This window comes from Eulemur rufifrons, chromosome 7, assembly GCF_041146395.1.
Source record: "Eulemur rufifrons isolate Redbay chromosome 7, OSU_ERuf_1, whole genome shotgun sequence".
Taxonomy (NCBI): domain Eukaryota; kingdom Metazoa; phylum Chordata; class Mammalia; order Primates; family Lemuridae; genus Eulemur; species Eulemur rufifrons.
The window spans coordinates 2,687,892-2,710,477 of NC_090989.1; the positions used below are offsets into that span (position 1 = coordinate 2,687,892).

The 22,586-nt window shown below is 43.3% G+C and overlaps 1 protein-coding gene across 1 annotated transcript in view; it reads left to right on the forward strand.

Annotated features, from left to right (window-relative positions):
- The first annotated feature begins 69 nt into the window (after positions 1 to 69).
- Positions 70 to 22,586, forward strand: part of HSF2BP (heat shock transcription factor 2 binding protein) — a 108,570-nt gene continuing 86,053 nt past the window's right edge. Inside the window, exons 1-4 of the mRNA XM_069472242.1 lie at positions 70 to 166; positions 1,314 to 1,570; positions 2,835 to 2,985; positions 16,499 to 16,602. Coding sequence (XP_069328343.1) covers positions 1,535 to 1,570; positions 2,835 to 2,985; positions 16,499 to 16,602 — 291 coding nt within the window. The 5' untranslated portion in view covers positions 70 to 166; positions 1,314 to 1,534. The remainder of the gene's footprint in view (positions 167 to 1,313; positions 1,571 to 2,834; positions 2,986 to 16,498; positions 16,603 to 22,586) is intronic.

Below are 22,586 nucleotides of genomic sequence, written 5' to 3' on the forward strand. Positions count from 1 at the left end.
TGCGCAGAGAGCGGTGCGCGCGGGCTGATGGCGTCACAAAGGCGCCGGCTCGCAGCGCGCGCTGGGAGTGAGCGCGGCAGTAGCCCGGGCAGCTGGCGGAGCGGCCCAGCTCGGGTGCGCTCCGTGCCTCTTCGGGTTGCCAAAATTCAGGGCCACTGCCGGCGAGGTTAGCCAGGGTGGGTCTTGACCAGGAAGAGACGAAGGGCTGGTTGTAAATGGCCTAGGATCTTTTTTCTTATTATTTTTAGAGACAAGGTCTCGCTCTGGCACCCGGGCTGGAGTACAGCGGTGCGATCCTAGCTCACTGCAGCCTCGAATTCCTGGCTCAAACGGGCCTCCCGCCTCAGCCTCCCGAGTATCTGGGACTGCAGGCGTGTGCTACCACGCCCGGCTAATTTTTATTTATTTATTTATTTATTTTGCAGAGACGGGATGTCTCTATGTTGCCCAGGGCTAGTCCCATAATCCTGGCCTCAAGAGATCCTCCCGCCTCAGCCTGCCACGGCTTGGGGATTACAGGCTTGTGCCACCGCGCCCGGCCTGGTGTAGGATCTTTAAGCACGACCAACAAGGCCCGTCCGGCCAGCGCTCTCCTGCGACCCCCAGGCAGGAGTTTTTAACTGTGCCCCGCAGCCCCCAGGTGGAGTTGAGGCTGGAGGAAAGGCCGTCACTTGGGGCCTTCTTAGAGGATGGAGGGTCGACTGCAGAGGCAGTGCCACCACTCCGCGTCCTGGAGCTAGCGCAGGGGTGTGTAGTGGAGAGCACGCGAGCCGTCCTGGCCGGCAGCCTCCGGGGAGCGTGGGCAGCGCCCCGCTTGCCAATGCCAGAGAGGAAAGCAATGTTGGCAGTCGTGCGATAACTTTGGGTTCTTCTGAAACCCTAGGCTGGCTCGTATCCTGCGGACTCTGCGGGTGGGTTGGGGCAAGTTAATCGACGAGATGACTCTTCCAAACTTGGGGTGGTTATCTTATTTTTATCTTTTAAATTTGTACAGATTTATGAGGTGCATGTGCAACTTTGTTACATGTATATAATGCTTAGCGATCAAGTCAGGGTATTTAGAGTGTCTGTTTCCTGAGTACAAAACATTTGTTTGTAGTCATCCTACTCTGCCAGCAAACATTGAATCATTCCCTCCAACTGTGGTATGTCCCTTCAGGGGAGGCTGTCTTCGTTCCTGCACGCAGCTACCTGGCCAGGTGCCCTGTTGACGCGCCGTCCCCCTTAGGCCAGCGTTCCTTGCCTAACAGGAACGGACCGATTCGACTTATTTGACATTTACACCAGGGTCTCACTTTCCTTCTACTTCGCAGTTAACAAGTTTCAAATCCCAACTAAGCCAGAAGAGCCGAAGAAGACCTTGCCGAAGCCACCCTTGTCCCCGAGACTGAGAATGATGCGTAAACTCTACGAAGTTTGAGCCTCGCGGCTGTCCGTTCTGACCCTCCGGCGTGGACGCGTTCCCGCGCTTTCTGGCGTGAGGGGTCAGAGGGCGCGTTCTTGCGCAGGCGCACAGAGCCGGGCCGCTGCGGCCATGGGCGAGGCGGGCGTCGCAGAGGAGGCCTGCTGGGTCAGTGAGGCGGCCCTGGCAACCGCCTGGTGTCCTAATTGTCGCCTTTTACTCCGCTCCCCTCAGGGCTTTGCCCCGTGCGCGCGGAAACGGCCCGCTGTCGCGTGGTCTGGAGGCCTGGCGACCTCCCGACGGACCAGCATGGGGCGGGCCGGAGGGGGTGGGCCCGGGCGTGAGGCGACCTCCGCGGGGCCGGGTCTGGGGGCGGCACGCGGTGGGGCGGTGGCTGGTGCCCGGCGACGTGAGAGCGTGGACGAAGGGTCATTCTTCTCTGCGTGTCCTCCGGGAGCCAGTCCTCCTCAGAAGGCCCTGGTCACCTGCTTTGGGACTTAGTGCCAAGTTTAGAGAGATTCTTCCATTGCATGCAGCATAGGAGAAGGCGCTTGGACTTTGGAGCGAGATCCGGGTTCAAATCCTGGTTCTGCCCTTAGTGCTGCGTTGGGGAAGTCACCGTGCCCCGCGCCCCGTTTCTGCAGTGGGCAACCTAGGAGGGTTGGGGTGAATGTTACAGGAGATGACCGGCAGAGGGCCTGGCACTCCTAGTGGGATTCCAGGAAAGGTGACTTTCTTTTCTTTCTGATTAGCTTGGCGCTGCAGTGTTAAGAAAAAGTTACAGGTGTTTTCTTTGGCTTTTGGGACTAGGGCGTTTGTTTGCACTTTTTTTTTTTTTCCTTTTTTTTAAACTATCTGGCCGCCATTTTGAAAGCTGGGGCTTCAGCTCTCAAAATGTTTCACGTGTATACATATAAAATCTATGTGTAGCAGGGGACTCATTAGGTAAAGACATGCTTTTTTCTTTTTCTTTTCTTTTTTTTTTTTTTTTTGAGACAGAGTCTCTCTTTGTTGCCCGGGCTAGAGTGAGTGCCGTGGCGTCAGTCTAGCTCACAACAACCTCAAACTCCTGGACTTAAGCGATCCTCCTGCCTCAGCCTCCCGAGTAGCTGGGACTACAGGCATGCACCACCATGCCCGGCTAATTTTTTGTATATATATATTTTAGTTGGCCAGATAATTTCTTTCTATTTTTAGTAGAGACGGGGTCTCGCTCTTGCTCAGGCTGGTCTTGAACTCCTGACCTCGAGCGATCCACCCGCCTCGGCCTCCCAGAGTGCTAGGATTACAGGCGTGAGCCACCTCGCCCGGCCAAGACATGCTTTTTAAAACGATGAACACAAGAGGCGTGAATGAAAAGGAAGCAGATTAACTTGGGCTGTTTTAGTCATATGAAGAGAAATGTAATCTTAAGATCTGATTGTTCTTTTAGCACACGGGAGCTAAAGAAGAATTTGTTAAAGTCAGAAAGAAAGACCTGGAACGGCTGACCACTGAAGTGATGCAAATACGGGACTTCTTACCAAGAATACTAAATGGGGAGGTACTAGAAAGCTTCCAGAAATTAAAGATTGTAGAAACAAGTGAGTCTTACTTCACTTTAGCAGTCGTTGGTGGTAATAGTAATGTGTTCTAGCACATTTACCTTAGGTAAATAACTAAATGAATTGTAAACAATTTTTGAGGTACCGTCACAGTCCTTATAATTACCTTTGGGAGAGTCAGATAAAACCTAAGAAAGGGAGGTCCCCTCGATTGAGTGACTTGTACATACACGAGTTGGTTGTGGAGGTAGGGTTGCAGCCTTTTTGGTGTATCTAGTACCAGCTTCTCTTTCCCTCCTGCTCTCTTCACTGGCAGAAGAACTTTATACTTTGGATAACTGAAAAGCTCTACTCTAAAGATTAATCTTTTTTTGTGTGTAAGTTAAGGGTTTAGCCATGTGGAAGCCTTGCATGGAGTTAACTGCGTTTGTAGAAACAGCTGGATGTCTCTAGTTGGACAGGCAAGGTCAGTTTCTAATACTGATTTAAGTTCAGACTCGTTAGCACTTGTCCATGCAGATCTTTGAGATCTGAGCTGAACCGTTATGTCAGATATCAGTGTAGGAGCCTATTGAAGTTTTGGGGGATATTCTGAGATTGATCTAGCGCTTGCCTAATTGAAGCTGAATTACAGCTAAATCAGCTGTTGATGGTTAAGGCTAATTCACCACGCTGCATGTGACTGTTAGCCATCACTGTGTGGCTTCTGGAAAAGGTGCATCCAGGGGGCTGAGGTAGTGTTTATTGCTCTAGTCACCACAAGTTAATTCAGGAATACGAGTTTCTTGCTTAAGTGAGGGCCACAAATGAATCTGTGATGACTTGATTAAAGTCAGACTTTGGGAGACCTTGCCTCACAGCCCTGGCCTTCCCCAGGCTATGTAGTTGCCTCTTTTCCCACTGATCTCTCTGGTGATTCTTTCTCAGTCTCTTTTGTTGCTTTCTCCTTCTCTGCTTAACAGCCTTCAGGTAACACAGTTGCTTGAGGCTCCAGTGGGCCGGCCATATCCAGTTAGAAGGGTGAATGCTCATGGTTACCATGGCACCCTGCCCTGTGTATATTGTCTTTGGAGTCCTCAGATCCACTTTCCTCTCCTCTCCCTTGTGTGCTCGGGGAGGTGGACCTCCAGTGATGGGTTCCCTTCTTCCCGTCCTGGCTGCCAGTGGGGCCCACCAGTGGAAGGCATTGCTGGGCAGAGAGAGAGGTGGGGGTGTTTCCTCATGTTCCTTCCCTGCTCTGCTGCTATTCTCTGGCAGTAGCTGCATCTCTCCACAACTAGGACTCCCACCTGGAAGTCCTCCTTTACAGTCCCAGCTCTTGCTGGTCTCGAGTAAAGAAGTTTTCTACCCCTGCACTTTAGCTGTAGGGCTGTTGCTAGTCCCTGGTGCTTCACCATCCCTTGTTGGTTCCCTTATCCCTGCTCTCCCCTCTGTAAAGTCTCAACATCTGGGTTGATTTCTGTTTCCCACTGGGACCCTGTTGGATGTGCTTGGTTGCCAAAGCACCAGGACACTGACTTCTTAATTTCCCTGATACTGATCTCATGGTTTCCATCAACTTCCTGAGAATAATTACTCATCCTTGTGCATTTATCTTCAGGAAAGTGCTGACCAGTAGCAGAGTATGTCAGCCTGTTGTTTGATTATATTTCTCACTGTAAACTAATTGGCATTTGAAAAATGCATCAGGGTCTCATGAGTGAGTGAGCATGAGTCAATCTTTGGAGATCAGTCCTTCTGTCAAAATCAAACTAAGTGAGGGCCACAAATGAATCTGTGATGACTTAATCAAAATCAGACTTTGGGAGACCTTGCCTCAGAGCTCTGGCCTTCCCTATGCTTTGTAGTGGCAACTTTTCCCACTGATTTCTCTGGTGATTGTTTCTCAGTCTCCTTTGCTGACTTATCCTTCTCTTCTTAGCAGCCTTCAGATAGTGCAGTTGCTGGAGGCTCGGGCCTAGGCTCCCTTCTTGCCCCACTCCTGGCCCCTCCCTAGGCAATCTCATAATCTCATATGCACTCATAGCTTCAGTTACTGTCTTGATGCCGGTGGCTGCGGGATTTATCTCTAGCCCTAAACTCTCCTCCCAGCCCAGGGCCCTGGGTCTGACTTCTACTTGGCATTTCTTCCTGCTTGTTTCACAATCATTTCAAATTCTAAATGTCCCAGCCTAATCAGTCTAAGATCACCAGGAACAGACCCGCAGTCTGACAAGGTCAAGTTTATGGCTCTTTGCAATGAGGGAGGCCACACACCAGAGGAACTGTGAGACATCTCACCAAACAAAGAGAAGGATAGAGTTGTTATAGGATTTGGGGGCAGGGTGGAATCTAGGTGAAGAGTAAATGAAGCAGTGTTTTGATGGGCTCAGCGCAAAGTAGAGCTGTGTGTAAAGGGGTCAGTGTCAAGTCTGACTGTGAAGTGGGCCCAGGTCCTGTTTCATTGAACACTATAAAGCTTAAATAGACGTGGAACCTTGTGTCTAGAAATCTCTTATTTGAAGCACTGCAGTTGGCTGGAAATCAAAGCTGCGCCTCTGTGTCACAGTGACTTACATCCTGCAGGTAAGAGTGGGATGTTTCCTTACTGGCATAATTTCAAACAGCAAAATTTCCAGGAGTCTGGGGTTTTCCAGGATAAGGTTTCTTAGTGAATAAGAAGTCAGCAATTACTCAAAGAAGAGGTCGTTATGACACTTTACAGTTGCAGTGTCCTTGGGAGACATATTTTCTGTTAACTTGGCTGCTGGCTTTATCTGTGTCTGTTATCCCAACTGACAAATGGCAGGACAGATTTTCGCTTTCTCAGAGCAAGCTAATTTTTACTCTGTAGTCATATCCCACTCTGCCCCCATCTCACGCTGGCCTGCCTGTCTCAGAGAACCACCACCCAGACTAGAGACCTAGGGGTTGTCTTTGTTACCTGTCGCTCCTCACTGGTCCTCCTGAAACCTGCTCACCAGTAAGTCCTGTGTTTCGCCTCATTGATGCCTCCTGAATCATCAGCTTGCTTCTGCCTCCACTGCTGTGTTCTGCCTCCTCTTGGCAGTGTCCACTAAGTGCCACTCTCTAGTCCCTTTGACACACTGTAGCCTGACTAATTTGTAACAGTTCAGTCTGATCATGCTGTTCCCCCTGGTTAGATCTTCAACAGCTTCTTGCTTTTAGGATAAAGACCAAAAACAATCCCACCCAAACCCACTACCACCCAAAAATGAAAACAAAACCATACCATAGCTTAAAAGTCTTTATATTATTGGACATAGGCTTGGCCGAGAGTTGCTGTCTAATCTGTCTAGTTACCATCTGTCTTCTTACTAGATGTTGTCATACCACCCTGTGCTTCCTCAGACAACATAGTTTTATTCCTATTTTACTTTATAAGTTGGTGGGGGAGCAGGGGCCCTGACTCTGCCTGCCATTGTATTCTCTGCCTGCCTGAATATTTGGACCTTACTGTCTCTACATGCTCTTCTTTCTAAATTGTTGTGTCATCTCATGAGGCTCACATGTGCTGCAGGAAACTGGTTGTTTGGAGAAAGGGAGGGTCACAGTGGGTGGGGGTGGTTGTGAACTTTGAATGTGAGCTGGCCCAAGGCTTGGCCTGAAAGATGGCCTCCTAAGGCACTTGTCATCTAATTTTGGCTCTTGAGTTCTTACCATTTGGACAACATGAAGGAAAACACAAATTCTCCCGTTTTCTTTTTATAAGACTTAGACCTGATGCCCCTCCCAGGGCCTTCCAGGGGGCCTGTCTTCACATGTCCAACCACGTGGGACCTGGCTCTAAGAATGGAGCCCCACAGAGGAAGTCTGAGGGTTATGCTGTGACAGCAAGAGCTGTTTGACATAGCTGATTTCTCCACCCTTCTACCAGCCCTGTGGTCTAACAGAGTTCTTGACTTTGACCGGTGTATGCTCGTTTTCCTTTTAGGTGTCGGTGTGTGCCTCCCATCTTAAGCATTGACAAAGGACAACCTGAAGGTGGCGCGGGTGCAGGCCGGGAAGGAGTAGCAGAGGGAAGCTGTATGCCTGCCGTGAGAGGCGGCTGCTGCTGCTTTTTTTTTTTTTTTTTTTGAGACAGGGTCTTTCTTTGTTGCCCAGGTTGGAGTTGCCCTGGCTAATTTAAAAAAAAGTTTTTTGTAGGCCGGGCACACTGGCTCATGTCTATAATCCTAGTACTCTGGAAGGCTGAGGCGGGAGGATCGCTTGAGCCCAGGAGTTTGAGGTTGCAGAAAGCTACAATGACGCTATTGTACTCTACCCAGGGTGACAGAGCAGGACTCTGTCTGGAAAACAAACAAACAAAAAAAAACCAAACCAAAAAACCCGCAAAAAAGCAATTTTTTTTTTTTTTTTGTAGAGAGGGGGTCTCTCTATGTTGTCTAGGCTGGTCTAGAACTCCTGGCCTGAAGCATTCCTCCTGCCTCATCCTCCCAAAGTATTAGGATTACAGGTGTGAGCCACTGCACCTAGCAGAGATTTCTTTTAGAGTATAGGTGTGATTCTGTCTGGATGGGCTTGGGCTTTCTTTTCTTTTCTTTTCTTTTCTTTTTTATTTCAGCTTATTATGGGGGGGCTTGGGCTTTAAAGTAACTTGTGAGCCAACTGGAGGTCTCAAGTTGACGTGAGGGACGTCAAGTGGTGAGTGAGGAGATTCTGACTGTGGCACAGCATCTGCCTTCGGGAGACTGGCAAGGTGAGTGGTGGTTTGGAATAATGCTGACGAAGGTGTTGCCTGAAACTTTGGGGATTCGATGAGCCTTGGGGAGAGGTGTGATCTGTTAGAAGAAGAAGATGGAGAGATGTTCTAGGCGAGGGTGGCAGCATGTGTGAAGGTCACATGCAGGAGTGAGCAGGCCTGATTGCAGGTCATCAGCTAGTTTTTCTGGTTGGCATGTGGAGTGAGGATCGGGGATAGCAGATTTGGGCACAGTAAGTATGTGCAGTTTGTAGGAGACAGAATCATGGATTGTTTTTTAATTTGAGGTGAGAGCCAACTGGAAACTATTACATGGAAATGACATCAAAACAGCAATTAAAATGACATTTCTAGGGGAATGATTGAATGTGAGTGCAGGGTGGGTTTGAGGTTTGGGTGGAAGGTGAATGATAGCTTGTTCATCAGGGAAGGCCTTGGGCTCCATTAATGTGCGGAAGTGTGGCTGTGTGGACGGACTGGAAGGGGTGTGTGAAGAAGTGATGCATTTTGGTGATGAGGTGAGGACACAGCATCATAATTTAGGATCAGCAGTGGAAGTGTGGAGATGCAGGAATTGTCCGTGCACTGCTTGCTGACTGGTGTCTCAGTCTGTTTCCCCTTCTACAAAATGGGGACAATAGTGCCTACCTCATAGGATGTGGTAGAGTTTAAAATGAGATCTTTGTAAAGTGCTTGGCAGAGTGCCCAGCTCGTGGGAGTGCTCAGTAAATAGCACCTTCCCAGATGGTGGGGGACCCAGCTCGTGGGAATCTTCAGTAAGTGGCACCTACCCAGATGGTGGGAACCACTCGAACACTTGGTGCAACCAAGAGAGCACTCTGGTTCACAGCCCAGCAGCCTCGATTCTGGCTTGGACTCTTGTCACTGCATGAATTGGAGAAACGTGTTAAGAGGTTTAAACCTAGGTTTGAATTCTAGTTCTGTCCTTCATTGTCTGTGTGACCTCCAGTTTCGGGTTTTTCTGCCTGTAAAATGGGGATACCAGTAGTGTTTTCAGGCTTGCACAAGAAGACCTTGGTGAAGCAGTGCCACCTAAGTCCTCAGTAAAAGTTAGATCACCCTCTCTTTTCTCTCATCCCTTCTTGTGCTTTATTCGTCCAACAGTGAGGGGGTTATCATTGAATCAGTGGGTGTCAAAAATTTGTTTTAAACTGGGTGAACCCTGTTTTTGTTAAAAAAGTAAAACTCTATATAGTACGACATGGTGGTTCTATATGTAAAATAGATGAAAATGGTATTTTCTGCATATTTCAAAGATTCAGTTTTAGAATGTTTTCTTATGAAATCAGTGGGTACAAAGAAGGCGTTGTGATGAAAACAAAAATTTAATGTTAGGTATTTTGGAAGACAGTTGCATTGTTATCCTCAGCATCCAATTTCTGTTTTTAGTTTTGGTTGTGAAGTAGTAAGAAAAAGACATAAATCACAGAGGTAAAGAATTGCAAATGGTAAAGTTTTTAAACAGCTTACTTGGGAACATGAGGGTGCTTTCCAGTTTAACTGATCTTAAGCTTGAAATCAGAGGAGTCAGATGTTTTTGTTTCACGGTTAAATCACTAAGATTTAACAAATCTTTGTTTTCCTTAATTGGCAAGTGTTGATTTTGGAGAGGCATGATAGAAAAGCCATTCAGCCCATTTAAATCTTCATTGTCTTATAGAAAACACTTTTCATGAATTATGTTGGATTTGAGATATTAAATGATATAATTAAAAAAACCCACCTGACACGGTAGTGGCTGTGAGATACAGTCTCAGGGTAGTTGGAATTATTTTTGTATGTTGACACCAAACATAAAATTTCAGTTTCATTTCTGACATAAATAGTTAACATTATATAGTTTTAACCCTTTAAAATTAATTTAAGGCCAGGCATGGTGGCTCACGCCTGTAATCCTAGCACGCTGGGAGGCCTAGGTGGGTGGATCGTTTGAGCTCAGGAGTTCGAGACCAGCCTGAGTAAGAGCAAGACCCCACTTCTACTAAAAAAATAGAAAGAAATTTTCTGGAAAACTAAAAATATAGAGAAAAAATTAGCCGGGCATACTGGCGCATGCCTGTAGTCCCAGCTACTCGGGAAGCTGAGGCAGAAGGATTGCTTGAGCCCAGGAGTTTGAGGTTGCTGTGAGCTAGGCTGACGCCACGGCACTCTAGCCAGGGCAACAGAGTGAGAGACTCTGTCTCAAAAAAAAAAAAAAAAAAAAAAATTAATTTAAAATAAATATTTTTAAATGTTAATTAATACTGTGAACCAGCCTTGTTTTGGTCATTGAAGATATCAGCAATGAATACAAAGTAGTGCAACCATGATATACTATAGAGAGATATGACTAACAGATTTACTTTAGTAGTGAAAAAAGTTAATTTGTTTATTTTGTGTTTGTATACCAGCACCTAGCCCCTGTCAGAGCTGTCCAGTAGAACTTTCAGTGATGATGATGATGTGTAATCTGTGCTGTCATGTCTTTTTTTCAAATAGCCACTAGCCATATGTGATCAGTGGATCTGGCACCATTTATTGAAAGGCAGTCTTCCTCTCCCGTACTGCAAGTCATTCTTATCGTAAGTCAAGTCATAGAGGCCATTTATGTGTGGATCTGTTTCTGGATTCTTTATTAGTTTTTATTAGTATTATAAAGTAATTTTTTAGTGTTAGTATTTCTATTGATTTTCCATTTGACTTTTTTATTGTAGATCTGTTGAAATTCTCTTGTTACCTATTTTTGGAACATTAATCACAATTGTTTTAAGGTCTGTCTGGTAAATCCAATCTGGATCACCTGTGGGTCTGCTTCTGTTATCTATTTTTCCTCTTGTAATTTTTTTTTTTTTTTTGAGACAGAGTCTCACTTTGTTGCCCAGGCTAGAGTGAGTGCCGTGGCGTCAGCCTAGCTCACAGCAACCTCAAACTCCTGAGCTCAAGGGATCCTCCTGTCTCAGCCTCCCGAGTAGTTGGGACTACAGGCACGCACCACCATGCCCGGCTAATTTTTTCTATATATATTTTTTAGCTGTCCATATAAGTTCTTTCTATTTTTAGTAGAGATGGGGTCTCGCTCTTGCTCAGGCTGGTCTCAAACTCCTAAGCTCAAACGATCCGCCCACCTCGGCCTCCCAGAGTGCTAGGATTACAGGCGTGAGCCACCGCGCCCGGCCAATTTTTGTTTTTTGATTAATGGATTTTTTAAAATGAAAACTTATAGAGGCTCTGGATGTTGGTGTTTTTCTCTGAGGATTTTTAAAATTCTGGCTTTTGTCAATTAGACTAGAATAAGAGAGTGCACCTTAGTCCAATCCAGGATTGCGCTGATCACAGCTGGTTCCAGTCTTACTTCCACTGGCCTGTTTCTAATTCATTCTCACTCTTAGGGCATTAGTCCTTCAAGGGGGTCCAGCTGAGAGCTTGGCCAACCAGAACCTTCCACCTTGTCAGGCCTTCACCTACCTTTAGTTTTCCTCTTGGGCATGCCCCTAGTTATAGCTGTGCTTGGCAGCTTGGCTTATTTTCATTCACTGCTCGCCTCCTCCACAGCTTCCCAGGTGCCACATACAAATTCTCTGTTGTGGGGAGAAGGGTTCTGGTGTTAGCTCATTTTTCTATGCTTTCATTTTCCCCAGGGTCACGGCCAGCCCTAAGTCTTGGCTGTGAGAGAGAGCCCTGCACGTCCTTGTTTTCCCCAGCTCTGTGGGACGATTGGATGCTCTGCTTAGCTTTGCTGCCCCTTTGCCTATGCTGTTTTGAATATGCAAATGTGACAGCCCAGAGGGGTAGAATGTTGGGCCCATTCACACTGGAATATTTCCCTCTGCTCTGGGTCTTGGTCCTCAAGACCTGCCTGCCTTAGCAGCTGTCAAAGACCTTCAAATGATTTTTTGTTGTTTGAATTCAGCTTTTCTAGTTATTCTGCCTGGAAAGATTGATCTGCTACGTCACCATCATAGCAGGAAATGGAACTCTTTCCATTAATGTATTGTCTTGATTTGTCAGTTGCTAAAAATGCAATGTTATAACAGAGAAAACAGATGTTCCACATTAAAGGAGGCTAAAGATACATGACAGCTAATTGTAATACCTGGCCCTAGACTGAATTCCGTACTTGAAGGCAAAGATATGCTATAAAGGGCAATATGGGGCCATTATACAAGATATGAATGTCAGTGGTAGATTAGATAAATGTATTATATTAATATTAATTTTCCTGAAGTTGATGACTGTATGCAATGGGTGCCTAAGACATTGTCCTTATTCTTGGGGCATATTCACTGAACTCTGCGAAGTAAAGGCCCGTGGTACATGTAACTTACTCTCAGATGGCTCAGAAGAACGTGTGTGTGTGTGTGTGTGTGTGTGTGTGTGGTATAAACGATGAGCTAATGTGGCAAGATGTTAACAGTAGGGAAGTCTGGGTAAAGAGTATTTGGATGTTCTTTGTGTTACTTTTATTTATGCAGTGTTTTGTAAATTTGAGATTATTTTCAAATAAAAGTTTAAAAAACATTGTAAAATGGAAATACTAATCAAATGTTTATAGAACGGTAGTCATTCCAGTGGTACTCTTGGGTTCTTAAAACTCTTGGGTTTGAAAACCACTGCAGTACGTGCGGTTAGGAATGCCTCTCAACTGGAACTGTTGGACGGTCCCCTGTAGTTCTCATGATTGTGTACAGAGGGAGTTCTGATGAACCCTAGGAAGTTCTGGAATACTCACTGTTGTGCATCCCCCCAAAAGATATGTTGCATTCTAGCCCCCAGTTCCTCAGAACGTGGACCTATTTAGAAATAGGGTCTTTACAGAGGAAATAAAGTTAAAATGAGGCCATTATGGTGGTCCCTAACCCATTTTGACTGTTGTAGAGAGGAGCAATTTGGACCCAGACACAGGTGTGCACAGAGGAAGGTGATGTGGAGAGACACAGGGAGGATGCCCTGTGAAGGTGGAAGCAGAGATTTGACTTCTGCTGCCACAAACCAGGAAATGTTTGGGGCTACCACAGGTGGAATTGGCAAGAAAGGATCCTTCCCATATAGGTTTCAGAGGGAGCGTGGCCCTGCTGGCACCTTGATTTCAGGTTTGAAGCCTCCAGACTTGTGAGGTGAAACATTGCTGTTCTAAGCCACCCAGGTTCTGGTACTTTGTTACCACAGCTCCAAGAAATGAACATACTCCCCAAATCTCAGCTTAAAGTGAAGATGGAATTCATTAGTAGCTTATTCTAAAATCTTTTCTAAACCTATTAGAGTATATTAAGAAGGTAAAAGTTAACAGGTATTAAAAAGCCTTTTAGTTTTGAGACTGTTTCCTTAGGTATTTTGATGAAATATTTTCATAGTAACATGAAATGATTTACTATAAGCATACTAGGTGATAAAGCACTGGCTAGCAATTGATCCCTTTTGTACAGTTTTAATATCTTTAATCAGTGTTTTAGCAATGCTGCTTACAAATCTTTGTATCCTGCCCATAATAGTTTTCTGTACCTTCCCTGTGAATAAACTATATTGAGTGTTAAGAGATAGTCATTCTAGGCCGGGCGCGGTGGCTCACGCCTGTAATCCTAGCACTCTGGGAGGCCGAGGCGGGTGGATCGCTCGAGGTCAGGAGTTCGAGACCAGCCTGAGCAACAGCGAGACCCCGTCTCTACTAAAAATAGAAAGACATTATATGGACAACTAAAAAATCTATATTAGAAAAAATTAGCCGGGCATAGTGGCGCATGCCTGTAGTCCCAGCTACTCGGGAGACTGAGGCAGGAGGATTGCTTGATCCCAGGAGTTTGAGGTTGCTGTGAGCTAAGCTGACGCCACGGCACTCACTCTAGCCTGGGCAACAAAGTGAGACTCTGTCTCAACCAAAAAAAAAAAAAAAAAAAAAGAGATAGTCATTCTCATGTTATTAAAACTATATCAAGAAAGGATTGTAGTTTTAGAAGATAAATAGATGTTGAAATGGTCTATGATTTAGATTGCTTCTAATGTATTACTTACTGTCCATATTATTTCTTTTTCTTTTCTTTCTTTCTTTCTTCTTCTTCTTCTTCTTCTTCTTTTTTTTTTTGAGACAGGGTCTCACTCTGTTACCTGGGCTAGAGTGCAGTGGCATCATCACAGCTCACTGCAACTGTAAACTCCTGGGCTCAAACAATCCTCCTGCCTCAGCCTCCTGAGTAGCTGGGACTACAGGCATGTGCCACTGCACCCAGTTAATTTTTTTTTTATTTAAAAAGTTTTTTTGTAAAGAAGGGGTCTTGCTGTGTTGCTCAGGCTAGTCTCGTCTCCTAGCCTCAAGTGATCCTCCTGTCTCAGCCTCCCAAAGTGGTAGGATTATAGGTGTGAGCCACTGCGCCTGGACCAGTCCATATTATTTCTGTCCCTGTTTTTAAAAAAAATTGCAAAAGCAGTATGTTCTCATTATACAAGAATGAGACATACTGATAACCAAAGTAGCCATGTTTTTGCTGTTCAAGGAATGTATAAAAGAGTGAAATTCATTCGTGTGGTGAATATAATTGTAGTGCCTACTGTGTTCCATATACTTTTCTAGCCTTTTGGGGTATAGCATAAAACTGATGAAAATCCCTGCCCTCAGTCGTTTTAGGTACCATGCAGTGGGCCAAGCTGAGGATGCAAAGTAGGAGTTTCGTTACAAGGCGGCAGCAATGCTCCCATCTGGCCACAAGGAGGCTGCCTCACACAGCGGAAAGGCACCTGCCACCTCCATGGGAGCCTCGTGTGGATGGGTGTGGCCTCTCTGATCACTGATCTAGAATTCTGTGGGTTGCCTGTTTTTCAGTGGGATGTTTTAGCTCTGTCCCTTTGGTACGCCTACACTAAGGTTACATACAACCACATAGATAATGAAATTACCATAATGAAAGAGAGTCTTTTAGGTGGTCAAAATTAATTCCTACAGATGATACGATAAAGCTTGTACAGGTATGATTTCCTATCTTCTTTACCATCTTTGAGTACTATATAGTTTAATTATAGAAGCAAGGTTTAAGTCAAATGCAAAGAATGTTAAAGCATAGATAATTTCATCTTAGTTCCTTTTTTCATTTTGTCTCTCTTTGTGACATAGGTGGTATGTATTTTATGTGATTATAATGTGTGTATATGTATAAATGTCTTTTCATACCGTTAAAAACAACCTCTTTTCATTTAACACTGTTAAAATATGCAACTATATAGTTTTTAAAGGATAATGCTTGGTAGTTGATCTTGGGTGGCCAAAGAATTCCAATAAAAGTCAAGTTGAGGCCCAGTATTTCTTAGAAGAGCAGAAAAGAAGATTCTGATTTAAGGGAGAATAAATAGTCCAAAGTTACTTTGCCCTGATTTTTAAGAAACACATTTTAAGAGAAGCTTTTCCAGCCAATTTTATAATCTCTAGCTGGTCTGAATACTTACCTTTAGGTTCTAATCTTCCTTCTAGAGCAAAGAGTCTGTAAAAAATTAGAGACTCCCTTTATCTCTTCCTCCAGAGCTTTTGGGGTACCCATGTAGTTTTAGGCAGTCTCCACAAGTTTCTTGGAGCTTCCCTGTGCCCTCTTGGACCCTGGGTTCTATAGCCCCATCCCTTTTTTTTTTTTTTTTTTCTGTCTACACTTAGTAGAGGAGTGTCTGAGTGTTTTCTCCGCTAGGGTGGAGTAATGTTTTATTTCCAGGCCTCTGGCTCTTTGAGGCTCTTGTAGTCATCACAGACCATTTTTTTTTTTTTTCTTTTTCACATTCCTTTGGCTGGGTTCCCTCATTTGCTGTGCTGATTGTGTGTTGTGTGTTCATTTCGTTTTGTTAGTGCTGAGAGAGCAGACTATTCCCCTGAAGCAATTCTGAAAGTTTGGGTACCCAGACAAGCAGCATCAGCCTCACATGAAAACTTGTTAGAAATGTCCATTCTTAGGCCCACCGCAGACCTGCTAAATCAGAAACTCCGTGTACGGGGCCCAGCAGACTGTGTTTTATCAAGTTCTCTGGGTGATACTGATGTACACTAAAATTTGAGAATCATGGTCCTAATGCATTGCTACTATAAACAGAAAAGTTATACCATTAGCTCTTAGCACCCTCAAATCTTGGTATGTGTTGGCGTAAAAATTGATGAGTTCTCAGCCCTTGAGATCAAGCACTTAAAAAAATTTGAATTGTGTATTTGATTTTTTGAATGTATTTCTGCAACATACTGTTTTTAATTTAAAGTTGATAATACTTTTGGGTAATTTATTGATGTGGATTTCTGTTGGGATTTTTGTGGGTCACTGGACTCATTAACCAAATGAGTCTGGTGAAGAGGAAGTGTCATGTAGCACTGTAGCATTTTCTTGTCTGATCGCTGCTGCTTTCCCTCCTCCATTGACTGAGTACTACTGCGGTTGTTCCCATTGAGTCAGTCTGCCAGTTGGTGAGACCAGCTTTGGGAACCAGCCTGTGCTGGCACTCTGCACTCACTGAGCTGCCTTCTGCTTTTTATGGAGCAGATACAAGCCTGTGCCATGAGACAGTCAGGCTTCTCAGCTCTGCTTTCAGTCCTTTAAGTAACACATTTTCTTGAAGCCTTGCGTACAAGTCTGGCAGTAAAATGAGGCCTTAAAAACTAAACAGAAAACAACCAAAAAAGTCCTTTCTGCTGTGGGCTAGAAACTGATAAGAACTTAAAAAAACTAGACTTTTAGAATATTGGTTATTCAAGAACCAGTTAGAAATCAGAAATGCAAATGTTACCACCTAAGAAACCATTGCAGGTTTTACTACAAGAAGATTGGGTAAAATAGATGCTTAGGAGAGATTAGTGATTTGAAATATCTTGAGTATTTTTATGTCTTTTTTTTCTAGACCTGGAAAGGAAAGAGCAAGAATTAGAGCAGCTGAAAATGGATTGTGAACACTTTAAATCCCGCCTGGAAACCGTGCAGGCTGACAGCATGAGAGAAAAAAAGGTACCATGCTCAAGGACAGGCTCCCACAATGCCAGAAAGTAGGGTTGGCTTACAGCCTTTAACTTGCAACAAGCAGTGGGTCTTAATTTTTTGCCCTGAATCCTCGAGAGATTGTATTTTTAAATGTATGTAGTCTGAGTGGGTTGGAAGGTAGGGTGAACAATTGAATGATTTTATTTCAAGAGATGTGGTCTTCTTGTATTGCCAAGGGTGGTCTTGAACTCCTGGGCTCCAGGGATCCAGCTGCACATCACCTGGCTCTAACAGTTGGATTTTATGACCATTTAACATGTTATGACCATTCACTTGGTGCCTTTAATTTTTATGTTTAAAAGTTTGCTCTAAAACGTAAAGGTTCATATTGTCTTAGTTTGTTTTGTGTTGCTATAACAGAATACCCGAGGCTGGGTAATTCGTAAAGAAAGGAGGTGTATTTGGCTCATAATTCTGGTGGCTGGAAAGTTCAAGATTGGCCAGCTGTAGCTGGTTAGGACCTCAGGCTGCTTGAACTCCTGGCAGAAAGTGGAAGGGGAATGGGTGTGTGCAAAGAGATCACATGGCCAGAGAGAAACCAAGGAAGCCAGATTCTATTTAACAATCCGCTCTCTTAGGAACTAGGACTAGTTCCTGCCGGAGCAAGAAGTCACTCACCCCTGTGGGGGGTGGCATTAATCTATTCATGACGGATCCACCCTCAAAACCCAAACACCTCCCACCAGACCCACCTCCTAACACTGCCCCATTAGGCATCAAAATTCAACGTGAGTGTTGGTGGGGAAAAACCGTAGTAATAAGAATCTCGGGGGAAAAAATATCATGCATATAATGACTTATGAGTGGAGATATACTAAATCAGAAATACTTGCAATTAATTTGGGGGTTATTTACTGATATTTTAGAAGTGTAACCAGTTTTATTTTAACATTAAGAGAGACTGATATTTCTTAAAAATTACATATTTTTAATTTTTATATGGCATAAATTATTATGTCATTAGATATGAAATGTCCGATTTTGAATCAAAAGTTTATTATATCTCAAACGAGAAGCAGTACAATTAACCAAAGTATGCACCTAAACTATCGACACAGGTTTGCCATCTTAACAATAGCTTGTTTATGTCAGCAGCAGAGAAGCCTGGAGGTTGGCGAGGAAATCGCAAAAGGTGTTTTCCACAGATTGTTGAGAATTGAATATTTTTCCTTACAAGAAGTGGTCCAAAGCCTGGAAGAAGTGGTAGTTGGTGCAAGGTCTGGTGAATACGGTGGATGATAGAGTTTCCAGTTCTAGCCTCTCTAGTTTAAGCAGCATTGTTTTTTGCGACATGTAGTCTTGCAAGAGGATCGACCTGTCTCTATTGACCAGTCCTGGCTGCTTAATCACAAGCTTCCTCACCATTTCTCCAGTTGGTTGCAGTAGACATCCATTGTAATCGATTGATCAGGTTTCATGAAGCTGTAGTGGATAATACCAGCGCTAGACCACCAAACAGACACCACTAGCTTTTTTTTTTTTAATGATATTTGGTTTTGGACTGTGTTTTGGCACTTCATCTTTATCCAACCATTGTGCTGGATGCTTGCAGTTGTCAAAAATAATCTGTTTTTCATCACACATAACAATGTGGTATAGAAATTGTTTGCCTTTATGTCGTGACAGTGAAGAAAGGCAAGCTTCAAGATGAGCTTGTTTCATTCACGTGGAGCCCATCAGTCCAGCTTCTTTACCTTGCCAGTTTGTTTCAAAATGTTCCAATATTGTTGGAACAGTAATGTCAAACCTTGCTGATAATGCATAGGTTGAGATGGATTCGCTTCCACTACAGCTTTCCGCTCATTATTATCCACCTTGGTCTCAGGTCACCCATATGACTCACTTTCAAAATTAAAATCACCAGAATGGAACTTCTCAAACCATGGCCGTACTGTGCATTCATTAACCACATCCTTCCCAAACACTTCAATGATATTTTGAACTGTCTGCACTGCATTAGTTCCGTGATGGAACTTATATTAAAAAATAACATGAATTTTTAAGCTATCTATGGTGTCACAAAAATTGCTCTAAAAAGTATTTGAAAGATAATCACAAGCCAAAATGTGTGTTTGAAAGACTGAGGATGTACCTTCACAACAGGGGAAAGAAAACCCCAAGAGGTGTCAAAGGGAAATGTCAGAGATATCAACGGTCAAACTTAGTACTTAAGGAAATTGGACATTTCATGGTTAATGACCTAATATTTCTGATTCTATAAAACTAGAACTATTCTACCACTTCTTGTCAAAGTTGGGGTTTGGATGTATTTTTATTTTTGAATAACAAGACAGTGGTACTAATGACAGTAGCTAGTATGCATGGAATGTTCACTGTGCACTGGCGGGTGTGAGCAGCTGTCTGTGCAGCCCAGTGCTTCTCCCAGCGCAGGTGTATCAGCACGTGCTGCTAACAGGAGGCTTAAGTCGCAGATCCAAGTCTGCATTGCCTGTGTGCCGAGCTGTGTTTCATTCCGCCTCCTCTCGTAAAGGAATTCCGAATGTTTGAGCAAGTAGAAAAGGGTAGGAAAGAGTTTCATTCTTAAATCTGAGTTAGGCTAAACACCACATATTTAATTTGAAATTTAACTTTTGTCATATTTTATTTAGACCATAATAAAAAAGCAGTAGTCCGGTTAGTTTGTCTGAGTCTAAATCTTTCATGGACTGAAAGAAGTTGACAAGCAGGTAAGAAGGAATTGATAAATGTTAGAAATGCAATTCGTTGGTCCAATCCTTCCTTAAATTGCTGACATATCTTTGTTAAGGTTGAAGCTTAAATTGAGCAGAATCTCAGATTTCCTTTTTTAGAAAATTGATAGACACGGGGAAAGTGCATGTTTTGCTGCCATTTTACATGTTACATGTAGAAATAAGCCATCCCAGTAAATGCCAGTGTAGAAGGATAAAATGGCTGTGGCAAAGTATTAATAGTTTCAAATCACCAGGGTGTTATTTCCCTGGTACTTTGACCTTAGTTAAAATGTGGGAACATTTTAACTTAAACTATTTCCTATTTCCCAGTTAAATTTCCTGTTGCATAGTCCTGCCAGTTTAATACAGATGGGAACCCTGCAGGTTTGCTGTGATGAGGCCATTTCTCTTCTGGCAACTACCTTTTCTGTAGCCTTTTCTGTGGTCTCTGTCCAGGCCTGTATGACCCTTAGGCAGGACTCTGGAAGCTTATTTTAGAGTTGAGGAACCAGGAAAGAATCCAGGGACTAGGATCCTAAATTAGATTATTGTTAGTAAGTACTTCCTTATGAGTAAAAATAATTAGGAAAAGGCAGAAGTTACTGAATCCAGTATGTAAAAAAAGGTCAGAAACAAGGTATGGATTCAAAATCATAAAGAAGTGTGCTGTGTGAGCAGCAGCTCCTGAATCCCTAAAGAAAGGCTGCTGGAACAGGGAAGGCTTTGTTCCTGGCCTCGTTGGGGAGGTTTCCTCCACGAGGATTGCCTGGGGTCAGTACAGCAGGCGTGTTGGGACTTGATACCTGTTTATGATGTCAGGAGGATGGCCAGGGAGGAGTCCTGACAATAGCAGCCTTTGAACTCTAGAGGAAAAGGTCCCAGCTTCATGGTGTAGGTGCAGCTGTTGGAGAATATTGAATTACTTTTGAAGGACTATACTGTTACTTTAAGGTTAGATATGGCTTTTCACGAAGTATCTGCTTGAGGAGCTTACTTAGTGGCTTTCCTAAGTGTGTGAAACTGTCACAGATAATGTGCAGAGTTAAACTGTTTCCTCTCTGAGGAGCAGGCATCTTAGTTACTATGGTTTCGATCTCCATGTGTTGTTTTCTTATGGCACACACCTTCCATGGTCAATCAACTAACTGAAATATGGACTGCTGTTTTTTTGTTACCCATATTTTTTATAAGTTAGAGAGTTATTTTATTTGAAAATTGTAAGTATATAAATTTTAACATTGGTACTCTTTTTTTGAGTTTTTTTTAATTCATTTTCTTTTTTTTTTTCAAATTTCAGAATATTATGGGGGTACATTTTGGTTACATATAATGCCTCTTATCTATATTTTTAATTTTTAAGGAAAGACTTGCTACCTTTAAGATAATAGGATTGCTGGATCAAATGGCAGTTCTACTTGTATCTCTTTGAGGTATCTTCATATTGCTTTCCACAGAGGTTGTACTAGTTTTCAGTCCCAAACTCTACTTTTCTTTTCTTTTCTTTTTTTTTTTTTTTTTGTTTTTCAGCTCATTATGGGGGTACGTGGTATATGTATACCATGGAATTCTAATCAGTCACAAAAGCAATGGTGATCTAGCACCTCTTGTATTATCCTGGATAGAGCTGTAGCTCATTCTACTAAGTGATGTATCCCAAGAATGGAAAAACAAGCACCACATGTACTCACCATCAAATTGGTTTCACTGATCAACACCTAAGTGCACATATAGGGATAATATTCATTGGATGTTGGGCAGGTGGGAGTGGGGAGGAGGAGATGGGTATATACACACCTAATGGGTGTGGTGCGCACCGTCTGGAGGATGGACACTCTTGAAGCTCTGACTCGAGTGGGGCAAGGGCAATATACATAACCTAAACATTTATACCCCCATAATGTGCTGAAATAAAAACTATATATAAATAAAACAGAAAAAAAATAATAATAAAAGGAAGTTGTTGTAAGCATTAGTACAATATTTCAAGAAACTTTCTAAAGAAAAATTAACTTACGCTAATAGTGTATCAGCTAAAATAAAAAATGAACTACAGAAAGATTTGAAGGAATCTTGAAAGTTTTGTGCTTAACAGTCTATTGCAGGCCGGGCTCGGTGGCTCACGCCTGTAATCCTAGCACTCTGGGAGGCCGAGGTGGGCGGATCGTTTGAGCTCAGGAGTTCGAGACCAGCCTGAGCAAGAGCGAGACCCCATCTCTACTAAAAATAGAAAGAAATGATATGGACAGCTAAAAATATATATTAAAAAAAAAAATTAGCCGGGCATGGTGGTGCATGCCTGTAGTCCCAGCTACTCGGGAGGCTGAGACAGGAGGATCGCTTGAGCTCAGGAGTTTGAGGTTGCTGTGAGCTAGGCTGACGCCACGGCACTCACTCTAGCCTGGGCAACAGAGTGAGACTCTGTCTCAAAAAAAAAACAAAACAACAGTCTATTGCATATGAGCATTTACTTTAAATAGGGAAATATATCAGGGTTTGATTATTGTTTCTTTGAAACAGCTTTATTGGAGTATATTTTATATAACACAATACTTCTATTATAAAAGTACACAGTTTGATAATTTTCAGTAAATTTATATAGTTGTACAATTACCATCCCAATCCAGTTTGTTTATTGTTTAGTTAAAAAATTTTTTGAAGTACTTATAGATGCACAGGAAGTTGCAAAAAGTTCAGAGAAGTTCCCTGTACCCTCCACCCAGTTTTCCTCAGTGGTAACATCTTGCATAACTGTGGCACAAGATAAAGACCAGGAAACTGGCATCGCTACAATCCACAGAGCTTATTCTAGTTTCACCAGTTTTATCTGGACTTCTTTGTATTTCACCAGTTTTGTATGTACTCTTTTGTGTGTGTGTGCGTGTGTATGTGCAGAGTTTTATGCCATTCATGCCATTTGTAGATTGATGTAACCACCACTGCACTCAAGATGCAGAGCTGTTCAGCACTGCAAGGCTTTCTTCTGCTGTCCCATTATGGCCACAGCCGCCCATTCCCTATGCCTAGGCCCTGGCAATAATAGCTAATGTAGTTTCCGTTTCCCTAATTCTGTTATTTTAAGAATGTCATAAAGATGGCATATAGTAAATAGCCTTTGAGATCAACTTTTTTCATTCAGATCCATCCAAATTGTTGCATATATCGATAGTTTGTTCATTTGTTCATTTTTATTGCTACATAGTACTCCATGGTACGGATAACATCACAATTTGTTTAACCATTATCCCATTGAAAGACATT